Source organism: Clupea harengus, chromosome 3 (assembly GCF_900700415.2).
Source record: "Clupea harengus chromosome 3, Ch_v2.0.2, whole genome shotgun sequence".
Lineage (NCBI taxonomy): Eukaryota > Metazoa > Chordata > Actinopteri > Clupeiformes > Clupeidae > Clupea > Clupea harengus.
The window spans coordinates 760,780-786,781 of NC_045154.1; the positions used below are offsets into that span (position 1 = coordinate 760,780).

Sequence of the window (26,002 nt, forward strand, 5' to 3'; positions counted from 1 at the left end):
AGGTAACTTACTGCTGTGTCAAAGAAACACTTAAAATTTTCAAGTTATAGTACCATTCTCCTCCAGGTTTCTCAGAAGACCTCTGACTAACACTGGGACAAAGTTGTTATCATGTCTTGCAACAAGTTTTGCTTGAACATTTCTGAGTATGGCAGCAGACTCCACAGCACAGCGGTCCTGGCCTTCAACCATCTTTATTCCCTCATGGAATATTGCTAGGTTGCCCTGAACAAAGGCTAGCCACAGCTCTGTCATTGGGTCTTCAAAAAGCCTGCGCAGAACAACAGGACATTTTTCTTCGGATAGAAACAAATATAGTGGACTAAAAAATAGTTTAGTCCAAACTGCTTGACTTTCAAGTGATTTCATTTAATGACAAGTTGCCAACTACCTCTAAGTAGCAACCCAGACTAGTGAAGCTGAAATGTCATAGTACTGAAGTTAGTATCATTGCTAATGTTAGTTACTGTAGTTAGCAAGAAGCGCTGTGGCTTACACCTGACTGACAGATAGCTGCTGCTTAACACACACATTGTTGTAGATCATAGGCTCCATACATATTATAGGTTAAATAGTATATGATATAGATGATAAACAATAACACTTACAAGAAACACCGTTCGCAAATTGCCTATCTCAATGTTATCTTGTCTTGTTGTGCTCGATTTGTCAGAGCTAGCTGGCTGAATGAATGAATTGACGCGATCTCTCTTTGAATAATAATAAAAAAAGAAGAAGCCTAGGGCAAAGATTCTACCACGCTGCATATTCCAACAATCAAAATACTAGAAATAAAAAATGGACTGTAAAAAAATAAAAATAGATAAAAGACGGGCATTGTAGAACATCTTTGAGCTCTGAGATAGAGCTTGCCCCCCTTTGCTGCTGGCTGGCTTGCTTGAGACTGTGGTGTGTAGGGTACGCATCTAAACATTTGGTCATGGTTTTCTTTCTTTCTTTTTTTAATGTATCCCGGGTCTGTTGTTGGTCACAGTGAAAAACCGGGGACAGGCCACCAAAACGGGGACTGTCCCCGGAAACCAGGGACGTCTGGTCACCCTACTACATTATACAAATTAACCTGCACAACATATATAACATTCATGAACTTCCACACGCTACAATTGCATTGGTATCGATCATTTTCGTAGGAAAATGAAGCGACGACTCATTATCAATTATCAAAATGAACAATATATTGTTTTGAAACCACATACTCATCGCTAGTAGTGAACTAGTAATGTATTCGTTACATCTGTTCTTAGTTTTTTCCGCCATTTTTAAATATCCCGCGATTGTCAGAGGAAATGCGAATCAACTGTATGTAGAACGAATCAGATTGCATACACTGGCATACTAATTAGGTGGAGTTGTTCTCGCCCAGGAACACGGCTACAACCATAGCTCGTTGTTGTGATTAACAGGGTGGCGCACCATTCGTAATTCTTTTTTCAAAATAAAAGTTCAAACTCCAGTCCACTAGATGGCAGTAATCTTTACTGGTTGGTCAGTAATTGCTACAAACCCCGAAACGAGAAGAATTGGTTAGCAACTGTTGTTGTGATTAACAGGCGGCGCCACTTGGTTGATTCTGTTTGCTCTGCAGCTAAATGGTATGGGTTCAGATTGTTTTGTGGTGCTTTATGCAAAGTAAACAAAGTAACGTTAATAGCTCTAACTGTTGTTAAGCGTGTCTTGAGTTATTGCTAGGCATCTGTCTTCGGAAAAGTCTGTCTTCTTTGGAGAGATGCATTCATTCAGTGTGGACGTTGTTTTGAACGTCGTCTAAGTCCGCATAGCGAGCTAACGTTAGATTTTTCAGTAGCCTACATGAAAACAATTGTAAGTGATGAAACCCAACGTTAGTCTAAAAGCCAGGTATTTTTTTGTAAATAGCTTTGCACATATTGTTTATTTGCAGAACTGTGAAATTAATAGTGTATGCTAGCTAGCGGGTGGCCTAACATTCCCCTCGGTAATACTGACAGCCTATCTATCTTTTACTTTGTTGTTTTCTAAGAAATATGTCTAGATTTGCGGATGAAACGGCAGGTGACGCTCCAGTCAGAGACATATCATTAAACTTCGCAGGAGTTGGGATACCAGGTTTGGATTGTTTGGATCTCTGTAGTTGGATGGTTTGTGTAGACCTTACATTATTTCGTCAGTCAAGTCTGGAAAAGTTCTTGGGAATGACTTTAAGAGATAAGTGAAATCTTCTCTGCAGAACATCTGACTGCTCAGAATGCCAAGGCAAGGCAAGCAGTGTCAAAAGTCAGCAGGGAGGAGCTGGAGGATCGGTACCTCCGCCTGCATGAGGAAAACCTTTTGCTGAAACAGCACACCCACAAACAAGAGGACAAGATCAAGAGGTACAAATACATACATACATGCATTCACTGAGGTGTGCTCATGTAGAGGAGGCTGTTTTAGCCTAAACCCATTGAAGGGGAACTCAGATATTTAACTGTACCATCAACGAAACAAAGTCAATTATTGTTTAAGTGTTTGTAGTCATTGAGAGTGCAGTGAAACTAAAAAGCTTTCTTATTGATTGTTTGAATTATTGATTATTTAACTGGTATTAAAATGCCATTTTGTTGTGAACTTGACCTTGAACTTCCTTGTGTTTTTACAAGAAAGATTCTAGTCTACTCATTGTTTTTTGATAAAGTAGTATTCCATTTACGTTTACATTTACAAGATCTCCAACACTGAATTCATAATTCTGAAACTAAAAACAGGCAGTGCAGGCTACAATCAATGTATATACGGATTCAGTTCATATCAAACACATCAGTTTCATTTTCCTCCTAAGAAATTAGTTTTGACTCAGTGAGTCACTTAGTGGAATTCATTCTCATAGCATTTGTTTTCCGATCTTGACAAGTGCTGTCGAAACGCTCCACTGGTATCTCTTGACCTCTATGTCTGTCTGTGTTTTGATTACCATCATTGATTCTGATAGAATGGCCACTAAGCTGATCCGGCTAGTGAAGGACCGTAAACGAATAGAGCAGACGTCATCAGGCATGGTCGCGGGTCGGGATGTTGAGATGGAGGAGATGATCGAGGAACTTCAGGAGAAGGTCCATCAGCAAGAAAAACAAAATGAAGGTCTCAAACAGCGCTTGCTGGCGGCCAAGCAGCAACTTCAGGTGCAGAACCGTCGTCCCACTCCCTATGGCCACATTCAGTCACGCGTCAACACAGGCCTCCGCAGGCTGAAGGATGACTTCCCTACCACACCTCAAGATGCCAACACTCCCACCAGAGGTGCATAGAATGCATTGTTTTAATTGCTCTGTCCAAAATTACTCTGTTTTTAATACATATTATTCGATCTCATTATAATCTTAATAATCTATAATTCATTATTTAAAATTAATTTATTATCTTTTTTGGTATATTATATTATCTTATTTTTTCTGCACTTCATTAGCACTTCTATTACTTTGTATTATTGTTGTTGTGACTGTCCATACTATGTTAAGCACCTTGAGATTTCTTTGTATTTTAAAGTGTGCTATACAAATTAAATCCATTCTTATTATTATTATTATTATTATTATTATATTATGGCCTTTAAACTATTCCAGTGTTTCATTGCAGCTGTCATGGGGGGAAGTCTTCCTTTCCAACCTGAGGCTTGAACCTTCTCTTTGTTAAACATGGCTGACCTGACCTGACGATGCCTACATTGCGGTTATCTGGACATTTGTGTCTTGAATACTAGAGTTAGTAAGTTCCCCTCTGACTGTCTTTTCAGCCACCAGGAGTGCGGACGCAGACATGGGAGCTCGTCCACCCCACGGCCTGCTTCCACGTTATGGCCATAGCTTACTGGATGATGCCAGAGCTGAGATACGAAATTTGTATGTACAAATATTATTTAATTGATATATTATTAACCATCAGTTCTATACTGATTTGGATCCTTAAGAACATGAATATGGTCTTATGTGTTTGTATCTGTGTGTCTCTGTCTTGGAAGAGAGAATGTGATTGAGAACCAGGTAGCACAGATGGAAGAGATGGAGAGAATGACGGAAGCATGCAGGGACCAACTAAGGAGAAAAGAAAGAGAGTATGAGGAATCTCTCCTCCAGCTGCGCGGACAGCAGACCAGTGGGCAGAGGTACGTTACATTTGGATTTATTCATGTGTTCACTAGTTAGTAGGGGTGGGGGAAAAAATCGATTCTTCGATTTCTCTCGATTCTCTCTAGAACGATTCTGTCTCGATTCAGAAAAGTTCATAATCGATTTTTTAATAAAAACACATCCGTTTTGTGTTGAAATGCAAGCTGCATCGATTATTGCATTGTTCATAGAAAGTCATAATTGTGACAAGGAAAAGCTTTTTCTCTAATAAAAAAATAGAGAAGGTAATTCATCTGTTGATTTTCTTTAATTATCAAACACAAAGTAGGAAGCGATTTGAGACTCTGAGTAGCAAACTCAAATGTTTTAAAAATCGAGATGCATCGATAATCGTTTTATCGGTTTAGAATTGATAATCGATAATCGGTTTAGAATCGATAATCGCTTTAGAATCGAATCGTTGACCTCTGAATCGGAATCGAATCGAATCGTGAGGTTCCAAGAGATTCCCACCCCTACTAGTTAGTGAGGCAGAACACAAGCATGTATTTTTCAGCAGAGCTGACATGAAAATGGTACATTTGCTGTATTGTAAATAAATGTTAAACTCAATGCAATACGTTAGTTATCAGTGTGGAACAGCCCCAAGGGTAGACAAGGTATTCTAAGAAGAGATGTTATTGAAGCAGATGGGTAAGGAATCTTACCTGCTGACATACCCCAGTTAAGTCTTACTGCCATTTTCCTTTCTGAAGATTTTTTTGTGTGCTTTCCAGATCAACGATTAAAGATAATGTTGAACTGATCAAACTTCAGAAACAACTGGCTGAGAAAGGGAATGCTTTTACTGTGCTGGAAGAAAGGTTTTTACAACTTCAAGAGGTAAGAAATGAAAGGTTACACCCAACATGAAGTCAATGCTCCTTGTTTTATAGGATATTAATATACTTTAAATTATATGTTTTTCATACATAAATTTATGTATGAAATCTGATGCCAATAAATTTTTTTTCTCAACAATAGAAATGGCTGAATGGTGAATAGTTGTTTTGTAAGGTCATAGTCTGCCCCCTGCTGGTCAATGATAAATGTAACATGGACCTCCCATTGTAGGCTACCGGTACATTATACAAAGCTCATTATACAAAGAGAAATAAGAGTCATAATACTGAGTTTCTTTCTAATGTGGTACAGAGCCAGAGGACTCTGAAAGCCAGCCATGATGTGGTGATGGCTAAAATAGATGAGCTTACTGAGCAGCTGAAGAGGGAGCGTCTGAAGAACTTGGACCTGGAGGCCCAGTTACAATCAAAGGTTCTGGAACAGAGGAAGATCGAGGAGGTACATCTGATCTGGATGAATATGCTCTGACGCGTAGCACAGTAACCTCAGATAACACGCTCGCAAGTCACCAGGAAAGTCTTCTATGATCTTACAGAAGTACATACAGGGTAAAGTCTTCTATGATCTTACAGAAGTACCTATAGGGTAAAGTCTTCTATGATCTTACAGAAGTACATAGGTTATATAGGGTACAATTAACATATTAAACAATGACAAGCATATGGAAAGGGGGGTGGGTGTGTCTGGGGGTCAAATGTAGGAGGTGGATGCCAGACAAAGGGGAAGGTTAGCTTGACCAAGGACTACAGTCTGGTAGGTAGGGTGGGGGGTTCTAGTTTGACCATCGCCCTCTAAATGCTGATATGTTTGGCTTCAGCCATCTTGTCGTGGCTGTAGACATGGAAAGGCAACAATCAAGTCTAATGGCTCTGGCTCCCAGACATGCAAAGGCCAGGAACCAAGTGTGATGGCTCCGGCTTCAGACCCCTGTCGTTCAAACTGAGAGTGGGGGAACTGTCTGACATGGTTTGGTATATTACATTTAGTCATTTAGCAAACGCTTTTATCCAAAGCGACTTACATATGTGCGACTTACAATGTATACACATTTTACATTTTACACTGATGGCACACTGCACATCAGGAGCAATTAGGGGTTCAGTGCCTTGCTCAAGGAAACTGTATATGAAATTCACCTAAATCTCTCCCTGCTTTATAATCTTTTGTTCAATATCAAAGCTGGGTGTCCTGTGCGTAGTGGATCACACAATGTTAATGTCTAAAAATGTGCTCGTCACCATTGACAGTGCTATGAATTCTGCATTGTGCCATGGAACTCTGCAGCAGAATGTCAGGGTATGCGCCCATGAGCTGAAGCTCAACAGAGGGTGGGTCTTTCAGAAAGACGGCATCCATCGAAGAGAGGTTAAGGCACAGGAAGTTTCGTGATTTGGCATAGCTAGTCAAAGCGTTGTCAAAGTCCGAACCCTAATTCAATTAGAAATGTAGTGGCTAAACCTGAAGCAGGGGTATGATGCAAGTAGGGGTGTACACAGAATATCCGGATAACCATTTGCAGCATAACTACTCGAATACTAGTGTCCCTATTCGATTCTTCTGTATAGTGCATGAGCCAGAAGGAGTCACCGCTACCGTTTTGGGGCGCAAATGCTCACTGTTTTTTTTCTGAAAGCTATGTATCTCTGGAGTATATTTCTGAAAGCTATCTATCTCTGGAGTATATTTCTGAAAGCTATGTATCTCTGGAGTATATTTCTGAAAGCTATCTATCTTTGGAGTATATTTCTGAAAGCTATGTATCTGGAGTATATTTCTGAAAGCTATGTATCTCTGGAGTATATTTCTGAAAGCTATCTATCTTTGGAGTATATTTCTGAAAGCTATGTATCTCTGGAGTATATTTCTGAAAGCTATCTATCTCTGGAGTATATTTCTGAAAGCTATGTATCTCTAGAGTATATTTCTGAAAGCTATCTATCTTTGGAACATATTTCTGATCTATCTTTGGAGTATATTTCTGAAAGCTATGTATCTATGGAGTATATTTCTGAAAGCTATGTATCTCTAGGGTATATTTCTGAAAGCTATCTATCTTTGGAGTATATTTCTGAAAGCTATGTATCTATGGGGTATATTTCTGCATGATCACAACTTGGATCTGGTAGCTTTGTGATTTTACAGCTTCTAATGTAGCATTGCATGACAAATCAACAAGGGGTCCCACCTCAACTTTTTAAATATTATTTTTTTTCTGGTGGAAGATGAGTCAATATCATGGAGAAATATTAGAGCCATTGGGGAATAATGTATTAAGTTACAGCCACTTTACTGGAGGTTGGGAACTACATGTGGAATCTCGATTGACTTGAAAAGAGTGGCAGGAAGGTTGCGGGGACCGGATATTTAACTTTTTGTCGTTTTTTAGAATATCAGTCAATTTTGTGAATTTTAAATGCAGAGGGTATAGAATAGATTATTCAGCACTCTGGTAGGCTACCGACCAAGACAGCCATTTTTCCTGCTAGTGGGGAAAAGTTTAATGTTTTTGTGATGTAACCGCTATAGCGCAATAACGTATGGAAGTCGATTGGAAGTGTGAATTCTTTAGTGTTAGCATTTTAACACTTCCTGGTTCCTAAAGATAAAAACCCTATGGAAAAATGAAGGTGTAAAGAAAACCAGTAGAAAACCTAGGCAAACTGTTTGGTGAATCCAAATATAGTTGGTCGGTCTTTTGTATTTGACTAATGTCTTGTCTCGTATAAATAAAGATGTGGGACTCGGGTTAGTGGTGTCCATGGTTGCAGACAACTATTTACTCCTGTCGCACCTAAAACATCAGATTTATACTATGCAACCGATTGTGGCCATCAAAACCTTAGGTAATCGACGTGTGTACTTACGTTAAAATGCATCGTCATTGTGAGAACACAACCACTGATCAGTAAAACTAACTATGCTTTGCTTCTGCTCGCCTTGTGAAATTGGTGTCTTGCTTTGTAGACCGTTATCTTTAGCTGTTAGCAGAGGGTTAGCAACAGGCATATTTTAAAGATATAATGGGTCTAAAGTTTATACAGAGCTGACATTCGAAACAATTCAAATTGTGGCTGAAAATAAACTATGATCACCAGAATCAATAAAGTTGATCTCAAAGCGTATGTCCTGCCCCATGAATAACAGTTTATGGACCCTGTTGGTTATTCGAATATAAAATATGATTAATATGCACAGAAAGCCCCATCGCCATGACGTTCAGCTGCAGGATTGGGTTTGGGTCCACCCCCCACTGGTGGTGTGCCACATCTGGTCCGCTCTGGGACCACCATCATCTTTAGTGTAACTGGGCACAGATATTAAGAAAATAACATCAAATGTTAGCAGTTCCTGGAATCTCATAATCATATCCTTGGCATAGTCTATTTAAAATGTCAGCCGCCAAACAGACGAAGTTCATAGCCTACTAGATGGTCAGTTAAAGACTTATGTTGCACACCGCACACTTCAATACAAATGTTAAGGGTTGGTGAAAATGACTGAAGAAGTATAAATGAGTAAATAAATCAATATTTTGAAAGCAAGTGGCAAAACGGTGGGCCATTTGTCTGTAACTCCAGTGGTGAGCAGAGCCAAAGGCCAGCGGACTGCCAGCGCTGCCCCCAGTGGGCCGGCAGGGGGCCGGCAGTAGGCCGACAGTGGTCTTCTGGTCTTTTTGCTATCAGGGGGTGTAGATTTCCAGATATGTCAAAGGGGTTCACAAACATTCTAGCACTACTGTACATGTTAACATTCTAGCACTACTGTACATGTTAACATTCTAGCACTACTGTACATGTTAACATTCTACACTACTGTACATGTTAACATTCTAGCACTACTGTACATGTTAACATTCTAGCACTACTGTACATGTTAACATTCTACACTACTGTACATGTTAACATTCTAGCACTACTGTACATGTTAACATTCTACACTACTGTACATGTTAACATTCTAGCACTACTGTACATGTTAACATTCTAGCACTACTGTACATGTTAACATTCTACACTACTGTACATGTTAACATTCTAGCACTACTGTACATGTTAACATTCTAGCACTACTGTACATGTTAACATTCTAGCACTACTGTACATGTTAACTACTTTGTGTTTATTTTATTTAGCTGAAAGAGCAGATTGTGGACCTGGAGAAGGAGAAAGATCTGCTGAAAGAGAATTGTGATAAACTGGTGAATAGGTGAGGAATCTCTCTTTTTTTTTCCGCCTCTGTTGCTTTTTTTTCTTTTTGTCAAATTAGCAATCTAAAGTCTTAATGCTTTGGATATTTCTTTTTGGTTAACAGTGCCTTTGACGTGAGCCAGGAGCAGAGATGGAAGACGAGAGAGAAGCAGCTCAGACTGCAAATTGCCCAGCTTGAAATGGCACTGAAATCAGACCTCACTGACAAGAACGAGATTCTCAACAAGGTCAAGGCAGAGAGAGGTACTTGGTCAAATGCATCTGATCGTATGGGAATATTGAAACATGGAATGCACTGCATTATTCTGCGCGTCTGGTGTTCAACCAACCGAAAAGGGCACACGTCACCCCGCTACTCATTGAGCTCCACTGGCTGCCAGTAGCTGCTCGCATTAAGTTCAAGTCACTTATGCTTGCCTACAGAGTGCTTGCTGGTTCTGCTCCCACCTACCTAAATGCTCTTGTAAGGGCAAATGTTACACCCAGGACGCTGCGCTCGTCTAGTGAGCGTCGTTTGGCACTGCCGTCTGTGCAAGCACGGCAAACCAGACTATTCTCATTTGTAGTTCCACGTTGGTGGAACGAACTGCCTAGTACTACCAGAGCAGGGGCGTCCCTCTCTACCTTCAAGAAGCTTTTGAAGACCCAACTCTTCAGAGAGCACTCCCCGTTCCTGCACTTCTTTTTCCTTGTTTCGTTGTTTTCTAATTCTCATGTAAAGTAGTATTTATTGTTACACCATGCTTTTTATTGCTCTTAGCTTGACTGTTCTCTCCATTGTACGTCGCTTTGGACAAAAGCGTCTGCTAAATGACTAAATGTAAATGTAAATGTAAAATGTAAATCATGGTAATTAGCATAGCTATATTTGGTTCATTTCACTCTATGAAACTTGGGTTGGATGGCCCTATAGCAATAGACCGCACTGCTGTACCAAGCTCTCACTTCAGCTCTCATTTGACTTTCAAGTTAACAATGTGAGTTTAGCTCCCATGGCTGAATGATTTAAGTCCAAGTTTCTAAGTTTGTGGGATGTCAGTGATGTCTCTTATTAACCCAGAATGTAACAATATGCCACAATTTATGATCTACAGTATTTAGTGTAAGCTTTGTATGCTGACTGTGTGATTTTTTTCTTTCATCAGATGCAAATGAAGCTTTGTCTCAGGAAAACACACAGCTCCAGCTGCGCTATTTAGAGCAGAAGCAACAACTGGATGAGATTCAAGAACGCATGAAGTTTTTCACAAAGGTGCCTGGGTTGATATGGTCATGTTAGTCACTGTAACCATGCTACTTGGGCTATCGGCATCATTGATATGGTTTTTAATCTTATACATTTGGCTGTTGTGTTGATATTACTGATGTACTGATTTTCAGGAGAGTGACGTCGACGCTGCAGAACTCAGTGAGGCACTGATGCTCATTAAGGTACCCATAGAAGTCACATTACTAAGAGCTCATCGTTCTACTAACTGGCTTGCCATTAGGGGTGGGAATCTCTTGGCACCTCACGATTCGATTCCGATTCGGAGGTCAACGATTCGATTCTAAACCGATTCTCGATTCTAAACCGATTATCGATTATCAATTCTAAACCGATAAAACGATTATCGATGCATCTCAATTTTTAAAACATTTGAGTTTGCTACTTAGAGTCTCAAATCACTTCCTACTTTGTGTTTGATAATTAAAGAAAATCAACAGATCTATTTTTTTATTAGAGAAAAAGTTTTTCCTTGTCACAATTATGACTTTCTATGAACAATGCAATAATCGATGCAGCTTGCATTTCAACACAAAATGAATGTGTAAAAGAAAAAAAATATATATATATATACATTTTTTTTATTTTTTTTTTATTAAAAAATCGATTATGAACTTTTCTTAATCGAGACAGAATCATTCTAAAGAGAATCGAGAGAAATCGAAAAATCGATTTTTTTCCCCCACCCCTACTTGCCATAGTAATGGTTATCTCTGCATTGATAAAAACCCTGCATGTTATTGTCTCCTCAGGTTCGTAGAGTCCAGAAGAGTGGAGATCTTGATTTTCTGGAAAAGGAGCGCAAAGATGTCAAAGTGGATTCCATGAAGGAGTTACAGGCTACCTATGCTGAGACTGTCCAAGAGCTGGAGAAGACGAGGAACATGCTCTTCATGCAACACAAGATCAATAAAGACTATCAGGTAAAGATCATCTTCATTCAGTGGAGACCTTTTAGTGCTATGCAACATGCTATTGATGCAGCACAAGATCAATAAAGATTATCAGGTAAAGATCATCGTCATTCAGTGGAGACCCTTTAGTGCTATGGATACCATGACGCCACACTGCAATTCTAATGCTGTATGAATTCAGGCTTGTTTTTGTCTTCGCCCACTCAGGCCGAAGTTGAAGCCGTTAACCGTAAATTAGACGACTTGAAGATGGAGAGTCAAACGAAGCTCGAGAAGCTGGCCCACCTATTAGACATGAGAGCTGCTAAAATCAAGAAACTAGAAGGTTTGCCTGTTTTTTTTTCTTCCAGTAATTCAGTTGTAATTGGACTCCTCCTGAGTTTTGAAATACTCACATACAGGCGTTTTTTTTGTGTCTCATCATCACAGCTCAGCTCCGAGACATTGCTTATGGAACCAAAGCCCATGTGTTCAGACCCGAGGTGACAGAAGAGGACACAGCGGACGAGTTTGATGAAACCGTCCACCTGGAGAGAGGCGAGAACCTCCTAGAGATCCACCTTGGCAACGCTCGGTTCTCACCTGAAGCCCTAGGGACCCTGGGGGACCCTGACCCCTCCACCTTCTGTACGTTCGCCTTCTATGACTATGAGATCCAGTCCACCGCAGTGGTGCAGGGCGCCCACCCGGCCTACAACTTCACCTCCCAGTACCTGGTCCGCATGGACGAACTCCTCCTGCAGCACCTTCATACCAGCACTGTTGCTGTGGAAACCCAACTGGCAGAAGGTCTGGACTATCGGACGGTGGCCGCTGGTCATTTGCGACTGAGCCAGGTGTTGGACCGCAGTGGGAAGGTGTTCGGTACCTTACACCTTGTGGGTGAGTATGGGTACAGTGGTACAGGGGGTAGAGAAGTCGTTTAGTAATCAGAAGGTTGCTAGTTCGATTCCCTGTCGAAGCGTCTTTGAGCAAGACACTGAACCCCTAATTGCTCCTGATGTGCAGTGTGCCATCAGTGTACATGTAAAATGTGTATACATCCTTGTAAGTCGCTTTGGATAAAAGCGTCTGCTAAATGACTAAATGTAAATGTAAATGTACTCATTGAAAATACTGATGTCCGTCCTTTGAGCGCAGATAGCACTCACTTAATACTCGCCATGTGTATTGATTGGAAGGTGTTGAAGGGGAAACCCAGGCTTTCGGCACTCTGGACTACTGGGTCCGGCTGAGGGTTCCTATGGACCAGGCCATCCGCCTCTACAAAGAGCGGATTAAAGCCATGGGCTACCTGGGCTCCAGCATGCCTGAGGACGGTCAGGTACGGCCTCACAAATCAGACGCCTACATTAGTCACTGTGCTACAGAACCCTTTAGATTTGTCTTTTGACTTAAACGATGATGCCAATTAGGGCTGAACGATGAACGATTAATTGCATTTGCGATTTAATCGCGATATGATAGAACGCGATTTTCTAACCGCAACGTTCGCGATTAAAAAACGTGGTCTAAAAAAAAAAGATGTTTTTTTTAAGATGGTAAATTTTGCACACAGTGTTTAAAAAGTGCATGCCTAATGTTTATACTTAAAATTACTTTTTTTAAATTACTTAAATGCACAGTGGCAAAGCCACTGATTTGGTGTTCTTGTTTCTGTAATGAGCAGTTAAATAAAAATGTAAAATGTGGGAAAGAATATTTTACACTAAATGTATCTAATATTGTGTTGGTCATATTTAAATCATTCATTACGTTTTGTTGGGAAAAAAAGAGGATAAAAAAAATCGCATATTAAATCGCAATCGCAATATTTTGGTAAAAAAACGCAATTAGATTATTTTCCCAAATCGTTCAGCCCTACAATGTGATGTTTTCCCCTCTCTGCAGAGTCCCTCCGTGAATCCCTCCCCATCTCTCACGGAGGGAGGCCTCAATGAGCTGTACGTCACAGTGCGCTGTTGCACCATCACAAAGTCTCACGATCTGAACTGTCAGCCCAGCCCGTATGTGGTCTACAAACTCTACGACTTCCCCGATCATGATACCCCAATCATCACTAGCAGTAATAATGCCTATTTGACAACTGCAAGGCCTTCCCACTGGAGATGAACTCTGACCTCGATCGCTACCTCAGGACAGAGGCGCTCTTCTTCTATGTATTTGATGACCAGGATGTAGGTGGACAGTTGTACTTGGGAAAAGCCAGAGTTCCCCTGTTATCCCTTGCCCATGATAAGTGCATTACTGGTAGGTACTAAGTCAATCCTGTATACATACAGTACCAGTCAAAAGTTTGGACACACCTTCTCATTTTTTGAGAAGTGTTTTCTTTACTTTTATTATTTTCTACATGGTAGATAACACTTTTTTTGTTTAGTACATCATTCCATATGTGTTCTTTCGTAGTTTAAATGTCTTCAGTAGAAATCTACAATGTAAAAAATAATAAAAGTAAAGAAAACACAATGAAAGGTGTGTCCAAACTTTTGACTGGTACTGTATTTCATGACAACATTACATTTTTGAATGTTAACAAATTCCCGTTTTTCCATTTGTCTTCACACACAGGGACATTTGAGATGGCCGATCCGGCGGGGTGTGCTAGTGGTCACCTTGAGGTCATGCTCAAATGGAGGTACACTTACCTCCCGCCCCCAGAGTCCGCAGTGACCCCTGACCAGGCCAAGGTCATAGCCAAAAACACACTGACCAAACTAACCGCCAAAGAAAACTCTTCAGACAAAGAGCAAAAGGAGGAGAGAGAAGAAGAGGAGCCAAAAGATAAAGCACCTCCTCAGACACCTCACAGCACACTCTCTGGGGTAAGTACACTATCTATGTTAAGTATAGGGCACCTTCTCAGACACCTCACAGCACACTCTCTGGGGTAAGTACACTATCTATGGTTAAGTATAGGGCTATATCCAACTTGACAATATATTACACCTGTCAATTCCAGTGGGTGCTGCTCTTAGTATGTAAACTGACAACATGACTACATATGACTTAGAGACACTATGCATTTCAATTTTCTTTTTCTTTTAAGGCAAAACATTTTATGTACCGTATTTTCCGGACTATAAGCCGCTACTTTTTTCCCACGCTTTGAACCTCGCGGCTTAAACAACGATGCGGCTAATTTATGGATTATGATACCTGTGACTGTATACGGTGGCTTTGTGTTTACGGTGGCTTTGTGGAGCTAGGATGCTAGCATAGATGCAGCCGCATGGATGCTTAGCTCCACGCGATTTCTCAGTATCTCTCAATAACTTAACTAATGTCAAAATAACCACAGTCTACCAGCGTAGACAGAACACAACTCAAAACACTTTAGAAAATAAAATAAAAGTTTACAACAATACAAATCCAGTCTTCAAGTTCTTTAGCTCACTGGTTTCAAACTAGCGTCTGTCTTCAATCTAACGTTCTAGCTTCTGATTGACTCTTGCGACTGTGCGCTCTTAAAGCAACAGTGCACTTATCTAACTGGCAAAACTAACTATTGTATTAGTTTTGATATTCATTTTAGCCTGTGTAAAGTTAATTTGTTTCAATGTTGCGGTAGGCACCTGCGGCTTATAGACATGTGCGGCTTATTTATGTTAAAAATAATTATTTTTAAAAAATTCAGTGCGTGAGGCTTATATTCAGGTGCGCTCAATAGTCCGGAAATTACGGTAGACATAGTGAAGTCAGCATTTTTTATGTTGTAAGTCTGAAAATTTGCATTAATGATGATTTACATACAGTATGACTAGTTGAACTAATATGACTCATTTTAAGTCAAACAGTCAAAATGAATATTACACAAAAAACATGGATATTTCAGTATTGTGTAGAAGCCAAATTAAAATGTGAAAATCCACTGAATTTGGAGCAATACATTTGTGACACTGTATCCTTGGAAAATCTCTAAATACATACAATCATCATGACATTTCTGCTTTAATACTGTTTTTTTTTTTGTTTTTTTAAACAGACTATTCAGTGTAGTGTTTTAATTGTCTATAAACTGCGAAGTTGTTGAACTTCTTGAGGTTAGAGAGTAATTCTCTGATGAAATTCATCTCCTAATTGTTTATGTCTCTCTAGACTCCATTACCTAAACCCAGACAGTACCTCACCATAAGGGCACCCAGCAAGAAAGTCTCCTTTGAGGGCTTCACGACAGAGGATCCTCCAGTAAGTTTCTGTTTCTCCCGCTGTCCAGTTCCTATATATGTGAACGCTGTGCATCAGTCTTCAGGATGTTTGTGTGTTGAAGGTGGAGGAGAGTGGTCCCTCTGGGTCTGAACACAGCATGACCGTCACACCGGAGACCACCCGTGTCCCAGCAGCACCGCAGGTGACACACTTCACGCATGTGGACTCTTCATAGTACTGATGTTTATGGTTTGATATTACAACAGTGTTGAATGGAACTGGAATTGGGAATTCCAGTGATTTGAAATGCTGTCATTAATGCCAATGTGTACATGCTACCCTCAGATTGAAAGGGCCGTGGAGGTTATGCAACCGGCACGTGCGGATGAGGGAGAGGAGGACGAGGATGAGGAAGAGTCCCATTTCTCTGAGGGCCAGGTCATTGGATCCAGTTCTCTCTCCATCTCTGAGGAGTCCGAAATATCTGAGGAAATACCCAAGCAAGAAATGGGTTAGTTTGTTTTTTCATTTCTACAAAATAAACCAAATCCGACCAAAAAAATAAACAGAACTTCTGAAGAACCCTACTACTGACTGTCAACTTCTCTTGTTTCATAAATTCAGTAGTGGAAAGATCATACAAAACAGAATAATGACTTTGGAATAGTTCTGATAGTTTTAATTAAGGATAAATAATAATGTTGGTTTGAGTCTCAGTCTTGAGTCTTGCTGTAGATCTATATTCACTCTTGTGTATAGTGAATGTCCCTGCTGTATTTTACAAGATACCTTCCAACACAAATATAGCACTGACTGTTTCCAGTAAGCTGATATCTTTTTTCTTAACCACTAAGAGCATAAATGTTAATGCCAGCTGACCTCGGTCTGTAGACCCTTTAAGCTGCGAGGTTGCCAACAGGAGGCCAGTAGTGGATGGCCCACGGGTGAGAGGCCGAAAGAGACACGGAGAGAATAATGAGAAGTTGAGGTTGCCAGAATGGGAATGATTTTATTGATGCCCAATCCTTTCCGGTTCCCTGAAAAAACCCAACATCACAATAACCTTGGGCGTGAGTGTTTACATTCATGTTGTGTGCCTCCTGTGACCACCGCAGCACGGCAACCGTATCCTAAGCAACAACAACTTACTTCCTGGGTAGAAATCTTTGTCTCTGTAAATGCGTCGAATATCTGGGGTGACAAACAATTCTAGATACCATAAGACAACATAGAGATGTAACTGGCACCTCAGTGCCCTTAACCTAGTGAAGTGGATGGAAGTAACACAGAGTTCTGATGTGGTATTAGTGGTTGTAGGTAACACTGAGTTCTGATGTGGTATCAGTGGTTGTAGGTAACACGGAGTTCTGATGTGGTATTAGTGGTTTTAGGTAACACGGAGTTCTGATGTGGTATCAGTGGTTGTAGGTAACACTGAGTTCTGATGTGGTATTAGTGGTTTTAGGTAACACGGAGTTCTGATGTGGTATTAGTGGTTTGTGACTGTTGTTTTCTTTGGCCTCTCACTAGATGAACAGCAGATGGATTCTTCTGATGTGAATGAATTGATCCTGTCCGATAGTGATGACTGCATTGTTCCGGGTCATAATACACAGAGTCGGAAGCAGGTAAGCCAAGCAGGTTCACCCTTTGGTGCAGTGGGACTTCAAAACTCGACTTTAAAATCAAACAGGAATACATATAAAAGTTTTTGTATGGTGACTCGTATCAGGGACCAATTTTATTAAACTCCGAGAAAGCTGTCTGCACTGAAGTCATTTGGGAACATAAGGCATCAGTGGAGAGGAAACATTCACTCTGTAAACTTGAGTGAAAGCGCAGAAGTTTGGTCTGAAATGGACTTTCCTTGTTTTGTTTTTGTTATGTTTTCTCTCCAAACACACGGGCTGCATTGTTTATGGCGAGGCAGAAGTTCATCGAATGTTTTGTTCTCCCCTGAGCTCTCATCACCGCTCTGGTGTTGATATAACTGGTCAGATCAATACATGAAGCAGCTCTCATCACTGCTCTGTTGTTGATAGAACTGTTCAGATCAATACATGCAGCAGTTCTCCAGTGTTCTCAGATAGGAGAGAGTCCATGGAGGGGTGTAGGGGTGAGCTCAAATTAAACTTATGCCTGGAGTGTATCTGTTAGCTTTAGCTTTATACATCCACTCATTTCAAGTTGGCCAAAGTGAGAATCTAGTTTTCAAATGACAGATAGTCACTGGTCAAAATGGAGAAGAGTTTGTCCTGCTGCATGTTGTGAGAATGCTGCTGAACCCCTAATTGCTCCTGATGTGCAGTGTGCCATCAGTGTAAATGTAAAAAATGTGTATACATCCTTGTAAGTCGCTTTGGATAAAAGCGTCAGCTAAATGACTAAATGTAAATGTAAATGTAATGTTGTGAATGCTGCTGAGTCCTGTTGGTCCTCTCAGCCATCAGAGCGGATCCGTGTGGAGGTGGTGTCGTTGACGCTGTGTGCCGCCTCCAGGCTGGCTGACGATAGGAACATCGCACGGCTGTTTGTGGAGTACTCCTTCTTGGATCTGCCCTCTATTGAAACCCCTCTGTCACTGCCCAAGCCCCTGGCTGGACAAAGCATTCACTACAATTACAGCAATGGTACGGAAAAGTCACCACCACCCAGATGATCACACAGCCAAAAGCTGAATATACTGCATCAGTGCTTATCATTTGCCCCTGTTGGTGTGACTGTGACGCTGTTTTCTTCTTGTAGTCATTCATGTAGATGTGGAGAGGAACCAGGCACGGCGGCAAGCTCTCAGGGCACTGTTGGAGGGCAGGACCAAGCATTTGGAGAGGTAACATTGGGCAGCCAGTTCTTGGCAAAAGCTGTATATTAGTTGTATATTAGAATTGCCAAATATGAATAGCCACTGATTTGATAGGGCTTTGCTACTCTTCAAGTGGGACCGATTTATTAGAGAAAATAACGATGAGATTTCACAAGGTTCTGTTCTTAAAGCTGGGAGAGGAGATTGAAGATGTTTTCAAAAGGGATGATTCAGTTCTTCTTTTGAATTGGGTTTCAAAGTATTTCAAAATACTACTTCTGTGCATAAGTAGACCACTTCAGGAATTCTGCGGTATTCTAGTGTTCTGTTCTGAAGTTGGCTATGATCTGGCTGTTTGAGGATCAGGTTTACGGTGGTATTCTAATGTTCTGTTCTGAAGTTGGCTATGATCTGGCTGTTTCAGGATCAGGTTTACTGTGGTATTCTAATGTTCTGTTCTGAAGTTGGCTATGATCTGGCTGTTTCAGGATCAGGTTCACGGTGGTGAGCGACCCCCCGGAGGAGGAGGAGCAGGAGCAGGAGTGTGAGGATGTGGGCGTGGCCTATCTGAGGATTCCTGACATTCTAGAGAGACAGCGGGACATGGTGGATGTCTCTCTAAACAGTGAGTAGAGACAGCAGGACATCATGGTGGTGGATGGGATGTCTCCCTAAACCAGTGGTTCTCAAACTTCATTTGCGTCATTCCCCACTTTGAACAAGGGGGCCTTTTCAAGCCCCACCTGTCCCTCATCGCTCCAATAAAATGGTTGGCCAAGCTTAAAATTGTCAAATTTAACGATACGTTCTAAATCTTCATCAATAACAAATAACATCAGTTCAGAAATAGACAAAAATAAAAGTGCAATGGTGTCAATCCTTGCCTCATATGGGCTGAGTTCCAAAAATAAAGAAAAGGGCCTACTATGCAATTGTGTTATCAATGGTAGGCCAAGCTCCAATCTCCCTTGTACGTCGCTTTGGATAAAAGCGTCTGCTAAATGACTAAATGTAATGAAATGTAAAATTGTCAAGTTTATTGAAATTTTCTTTTAGGTAGATTTTTTGTGTTTTTTGGCACTGGTACTGAATCGCCAACCATTGTATTTCGTGTCATAAATGTATCCATGCCGTCATTATTAGCCTATCGCCCACTACACTTTCATGATCCGGGAAAGTTTTTTTTTAAATTGTCCCGCTGTAATTAATACGCCAACGTCAATCAAAATGATCGCACTATGGTTCCAGGTCACATTTTCATCCCGGCCCCCCATCTAATGTTAATACAGTTTTGTATAATGGTGCGGCTCCTTTAATGTATAATGTATAATGTATAATGGAGCAACACAACTACAGGGTGTGTGTGGTAGAGCGAGAGAGAGAGAGAGCGAGCGAGAGAGAGAACGGTGATGCACACGGATAGATCAAATGTAGCGACTGGAGCAAAGTTATGTTGCTGAAATGTTGAACTCAGTGTGGAGAATAAATTCTCGGGCCAAATCAAGTTGCCATTAATTTGCTCATCAATCGCAGACAGAAGGGAAAGGGAGATCACCCCAGAGTTTAGAATATAGAACACTTCGGCCCTGGAGCAGAAAACAAAAGTCTCCCCTGTAATCTCCGACTCAACAAGGAAAGATTTCTAGAGCAATAACCTCACCAACCATCCTAAACAACCCACTCACTACCCAAACTCAATGTGAATGTGTATTACAATGACACTAGCAGCTGTCACACAGATGTCATCATACAGATGCAGGAAGAGATCAGAAGAGTATAAGAGTCTGTCTGTGCCTGGGTATTTGGTTATTATTTCATTTGTAGCCTCTCGCATATTTATTTATTAATTGTTCTTTGCGTTGACAAAAACAAAAAAAAGTATGTCTACTCACAGACACAGAGCGGTCACTCATCAACCAGTCACCAAGGACAGGCAAACTGTGCAAGCAAACCATGCATGAGACTTGATGTCTCTTCTCTTAGTTTAGGAGTTTTCACTTCAACTTTTAGTTAGAAACAGTTAGTGCGAGTACTCTTAGTGGGAAGAAACTTCCAGTGCGAGTACTCTTTAGGAGTGGGGGGAAAAAAACGATTTTTCGATTTCTCTCTAGAACGATTCTGTCTCGATTCAGAAAAGTTCATAATCGATTTTTGAAAAAAAAAAAAAAAAAAAGAATGTAATATATTTTTACTCTTAGTGGGAAGAAACGTTTAGTGTGAGTACGCTTAGTGGTCAGAAACTTCCAGTGTGAGTACGCTTAGTGGTCAGAAACTTCCAGTGTGAGTACTCTTAGTGGTCAGAAACTTCCAGTGTGAGTACGCTTAGTGGGAAGATGAAATGTTTTGTGAAGACCCACTGGCCCCAGGAGCTTAGACTCCAGACTTGTGTGGATGGAGCCAATCCATCACCATACAACACGTATGATAATAGCCTTCTGTAGGCCTTAACTATCTAAATTACTAATAATCAGACAGCGTTTCACAGCTTTGAATTCCCTTTCTTCTTGTTCTGTCTTCTGCCAGTTGTGAACATTACCGATAGCAGTGAGGTGGTCGGCACCCTGAAGGTGACCGTTGAGGCTCTCGATGCCTTGAAGTCCATCATGGAGGATCCTGACCACGACCACCCCACGTCTACCCCACCGGCACAAGCTTAGAACCGGGAGCAATACAGCTCTATTTGATTACATGTCCCTGTGTGTGCACAAGCTTAGAACCGGGAGCAATACAGCTCTCTTTGAATACATGTACCTGTGTGTGTGCACGTAGCCACATGGATTTTAGGTCATATGAATTAAACAAGAGGTTCTGTTCACTGTGGTGCAGGCAGTTCACATGGCACCCTGGAGTTAAGAGGCGTGTAATGATGTTAGTGTTCAGAATGAAAGGCCTTCTTCTCCATCTGTTCTGCCCCGGGCGGAAGTGTTTGACGGCAGCTCGTCCAGTTGCACTGAGCATTGAGGTTTAACGGAATGTCTGATAAGCCTTATTAGTGCGTTTTCTACTAAATGGCGTTATTTATTAATGGATTAAAACTTGGCTTTAATAGGATTTAATTTAGCTGTTTAAAATGCTAATGTAAGTCTTCATGGCCGTTGAACCTCATCAACTGATGAATAGTTCTACATTGTTTCAGCTTCATCCAGTAGAAAACAAGGACATTGGTTTCAACCACTTCTTGATCATGTGTCATTCCAAGGGATCAAGAAATAAGGCAAATAGCGTAGCAATCAGTGCATTTTTAATGTATGCATTCGATTTTTAATGTATGTATTTCTTATTTATTGAAGAGTTTGGATATACAGTGAAATGTTGATATATGTTGAGAGGTCTCTGTGGTGCAAAATCTGTGTTCATGATGAAATCTGAAGAACATGAAATAAAGTGTGTCACAACGACACTTATATTGTTCTGTGTTTTGTCATGTCTTTATCAGCTTCATCGTAGAAATCCACCTACCTAACAAAATTGATTCTAATCCAACACACTTTTTGTCAAATTCAGCAAATTGCTGTTCAGTCATCTAGCTGTCCGTTCGATGTGTGCGTTAAAAACTAATTTGTGTTTGTACTTATGTTTGTATTTGTGTTTGTAAGTTTGCCACTGATTGGTTGGAATCTTCCATTTTCATCATCAAACTTAATGGAGATGCTTTACAAGGGTTAAACAAGTCAGAGTGTTGACCAATCTATAGAATTAGGACAACTTTCAAGCTTAATGCCCCAACTGAAAATGTGATTCAGGTTAATAATAATAATACATTTTATTTCACAGCGCCTTTCATGTCACTCAAGGACGCTTTACAATTTAAAACAGGAGCAAACAAATAACAAAACAATTGAAATTAAAAGTGCAGGTAAAAACAGCATGGCAACTACAGTGAGAATGCAATCCTGAAAAGGTGGGTTTTGAGAGAGGATTTGAACTGAGGGAAGGAGTCAATGTTTCGGATGTCAGGTGGGAGTTCCAGAGTTTGGGAGCAGAGCGGCTGAAAGCTCTGCTCCCCATGGTGGGTTGAGTCCCTATCATTAAAAACGAGTAGTTTCAGCTTCTCTGACCTACTGATTGATTTAGACGGCACTGAAAAACACAATTTCATTTACATTTAGTCATTTAGCAGACGCTTTTATTCAAAGCGACTTACAAGGATGTATACACATTTTTACATTTACACTGATGGTACACTGCACATCAGGAGCAATTAGGGGTTCAGTGTCATGCTCAAGGACGCTTCGACAGGGAATCGAACTAGCAACCTTCTGACTACTAAACGACTTCTCTACCTCCTGTACCACTGTCGCCCTACTGTCGTCAACTTCAGACATGTTTCTCTTCAGTCTGAATGAGAGGGATATGATGTGCCTGAGTAGATGTTGCACTGCATCCCACTGACCTTCCCCCCAGCCTCTCTGCTCAGACACATCAGCTGTATTCATGATCATCCATTGTATTCATGAGCTTGCTGATACACCTGGTCAATATCTCCCAGCCAGGCTCTTGTGTTTTGGGTTCAAGCATGCTAATGACCCAGCCACTGGCTCTGTCCCCTGAGGGCCTATTAGGGGCAGAAGATGATGCCGACCCGTCAGAAAGGCCCTCGGAGATGGACGATACTTGGGCAGTTTAGCGCCAACAATGGGCTGCTGCCTGCTGGGGTGTCTCATTCTCTCTGGATGGGAATATTCAATTCAATTCAATTCAACTTTATTTCGCCATGTATACAGATACTAGGAATTTTTTGGGGTATTCTCCATGCAGGCTATAGTATCACAAATAGAACAACAAGACAACACAGAACAACAATACAAGGACATTGTGCTTCACAATTATGGCAATAAACTCATTTGCATTTTGAGTCCCCAGGTAGATGGCTGTAGCAGAGAAGCAGAGTGAATTCGATATTTGAGCAATTTAGAAGTGCACACTAATCACTGCTACAAAACGTAGAACAATATGTAGGCTTCTTAGAATATCAAAATTGAAATGAAATTCAAATATTGCACAAAATATCAATCAAATTGAAATTAAAGCCACATTATGTAATTTTTGAACAGTCAAATTCATAAGACCTGTTGTAACACTAGCTGCTCAAACCTGGGCATTGTAAACCTCTCAAAAATTTACTGTGGTGTAAAAATGGGCAAACTTCAGTCCAACCCAATACATCTGTGGTCTTTGAGCTCTTCAGGGTCACGATGTCTGCATGGCTAATTATGTAGTATACAGTATATGGGTCATAGAATTCAGTATATATGGTTAATTCATATAATATAATATAATATAATAAATATATATAATATAAACATATATATAAATATAAATATTCTATGGTTAATTATGTAGTATACAGTATATGGGTAATAGAATTCAGTATCTATGGTTAATTATGTAGTATATATAGTCTTGGACCTTTTTGTACCTTTTTCCTTCCAAAATATGAAATAATTGAGTTGTGTGTGTTTTGCAAAATGTGGACCTTGTATTAACAAGTGTAGAAATTAATTCAAAATGAACACAAAATCAGTACGCTTGTGTCAGACATGCCATCTGGTCCCCATGGTGGGGAGCATGGCATGGATTCAGCTCTATAGAGTTCATTCACAAGGTGAAAGTGTTCTTGTGTGCTTCAGCAAGCCCCAGACGTTTTGAGTCCCTTTTAGGAAGCATGCCAAATATCACTTTTTCTTGTCTGTTATAGGCGGCGTATCTCTTGTCTGGTATAGGCAGCGTATCTCTTGTCTGAAATGCAGTATTCAAAACACATCCATGTTTTATTTCAGACAAGACACCGCGTGTTTGACCAGTTTGACTGCTGTTGTGTCAGGAGATGTTTTTGTCCTTCATGAATTGGTAATGAGCTCATTTAGGAGCTTGACACATGTGCCTAAGTGGACAGGGATGAGAGAGCGCTTTGCATGTTCCTCAGAGGACGTCTCCATGGCGATCACTGGTGCATGATGTTTTTGCCTCTCCTCCCTGTCTCCCTACTCCGTGACCTCTGACCCCTTCACTGCTTCACTGCTTGTCTGGGGCGCTGCTCAAACAGGTCCATGTGGATGTGGATGTGTGTGAGTGTGTGTGTGAGTGAGTGAGTGAGTGCTCTTTGCCTGGTGCAGCGTGGAGCTTGTCTCCGTTTGACTGCTGGAGCTGCTGGCCAGCCTCTGGGCTTTGTTTATTAATGGTTTTCAGCCTTTTGTTCAGCGGTCCGTACCGCCACAGACCAGTGCTGTCAACCACGTGATCAGAAGTGCATGAAAACAGGACTTGCTCTAGCCGCTGCACTCTATCTTCAATTGTAATATAGGTAGATTCCTCCTCCTCCACCACCCAAATGACTCCTGTCTCCGAATACATTTTATTCAGATGAGTTTGACTTGGGCACATGGGGCACAGTGTCGAATGCCAGAGTAAAAAACATGACCTGTTCCTGTCAGGGTAATGGAGGGAGGGGGGGGGGGGGGGGGGGTGAGGAAGAGGGGAAGACAGGGAGCTCAGACTCTCTGACCTACCTCCCTGTTGTTAGGCAAAGATCCATCTGCACTGCCAAATGGGTTTTTACATAAAACACCGGCCCTATGCAGCTCGAAACAGTCCTTCCTTCCTGAGCTATAGGTTATCACAGATAAAACCGTGGCCCTATGCAGCTCGAAACAGTCCTTCCTTCCTGAGCTATAGGTTATCACAGATAAAACACCGGCCCTATGCAGCTCGAAACAGTCCTTCCTTCCTGAGCTATAGGTTATCACAGATAAAACACCGGCCCGGTAGCATACTTCTGATTGGTCAGTGGTAAACAGAATGTGTGATCATCATTAGGATTGGGATTGCTTTAGATGGATTCTTTTGTTGTTGCTGTCCAACATTCCTACTCGGCTGTCCAATGTTGATCAGTTTTGTGTGTGTGTGTGTAGCGATGCTCACTGTGAAAAAGGAGATTCCCAACCCAAACTCTTTTTGTGTTCATCCCGTCGTGCCCATGGGAGGCCACTAGGTGGCGTTTGGACATCAGTTCATTCTGTGGTCAGCCTCCCGTGGCCTGGGTGGTGTCCCCTCTGACCCGTGAAGCTCAGGTGTGAGTGTGTGTCACGGTAGGGGCACGGTGTAATCTATTCCTCTCTGCTCCAGCACCTCACCCTTTCTCCTCCGCTCATTTATGCTAATCATTAGTTGCACAGAACAGCGGTTGAACTTACTTAGCCATAAACTGTCCCTTCAGTTTTTCTTTTTTTTTTTTTTTTTTTTTGAGGTTTCGGTACGTCACAGTTTTCACATTCCGTGGGTGTTAAAGTCTCTCTTGGGTCACTGGCATCAGACACGATGTTTTCACTAGCTCCACATTAACATTACTTTAATATATGCAACAGCATGTCGTTCCAAACATTACATTTTCAAATCAGTATGTTCAAGCCTCTCTCGCTGTTAATCTTCCACTGGTTCAAAGCTACTGTACCAGGGAAAGTTAAAGGAAGACAGGGTCATTTGCTCTCGAGTAACATATTAATTTTTTGTCGTCCGGCGTGGAGGACATGTCTGGCCTACTGTGTTTCAGGTTGCCAGTATTCAAGCTTTTAAACTCAGCCTTGGTGTCTTTCCTCTTGCAAGAAGTAGGAAACATTTGTGGAAAAATTTTTGGTGACCATGTATCAGGCGGTTCT

At 41.1% G+C, this 26,002-nt stretch overlaps 1 protein-coding gene across 1 annotated transcript; it reads left to right on the forward strand.

The window, feature by feature from the left end:
* Positions 1–1,505: 1,505 nt before the first annotated feature.
* rpgrip1l (RPGRIP1 like) lies at positions 1,506–21,756 on the forward strand. Its single transcript, XM_031563957.1, is given in 27 exon segments — positions 1,506–1,613; positions 2,021–2,106; positions 2,228–2,372; positions 2,969–3,276; positions 3,770–3,875; positions 3,995–4,138; positions 4,880–4,985; positions 5,298–5,444; positions 9,139–9,212; positions 9,318–9,457; positions 10,360–10,466; positions 10,595–10,645; positions 11,234–11,404; positions 11,603–11,720; positions 11,825–12,277; positions 12,577–12,740; positions 13,286–13,469; positions 13,472–13,645; positions 13,967–14,220; positions 15,494–15,583; positions 15,666–15,746; positions 15,890–16,055; positions 17,075–17,172; positions 17,988–18,174; positions 18,290–18,374; positions 18,836–18,972; positions 20,871–21,756. Coding segments are annotated over 26 exon segments (3,906 nt in total). The 5' UTR covers positions 1,506–1,613; positions 2,021–2,024; the 3' UTR covers positions 21,005–21,756.
* The last annotated feature ends 4,246 nt before the right edge of the window (positions 21,757–26,002 follow it).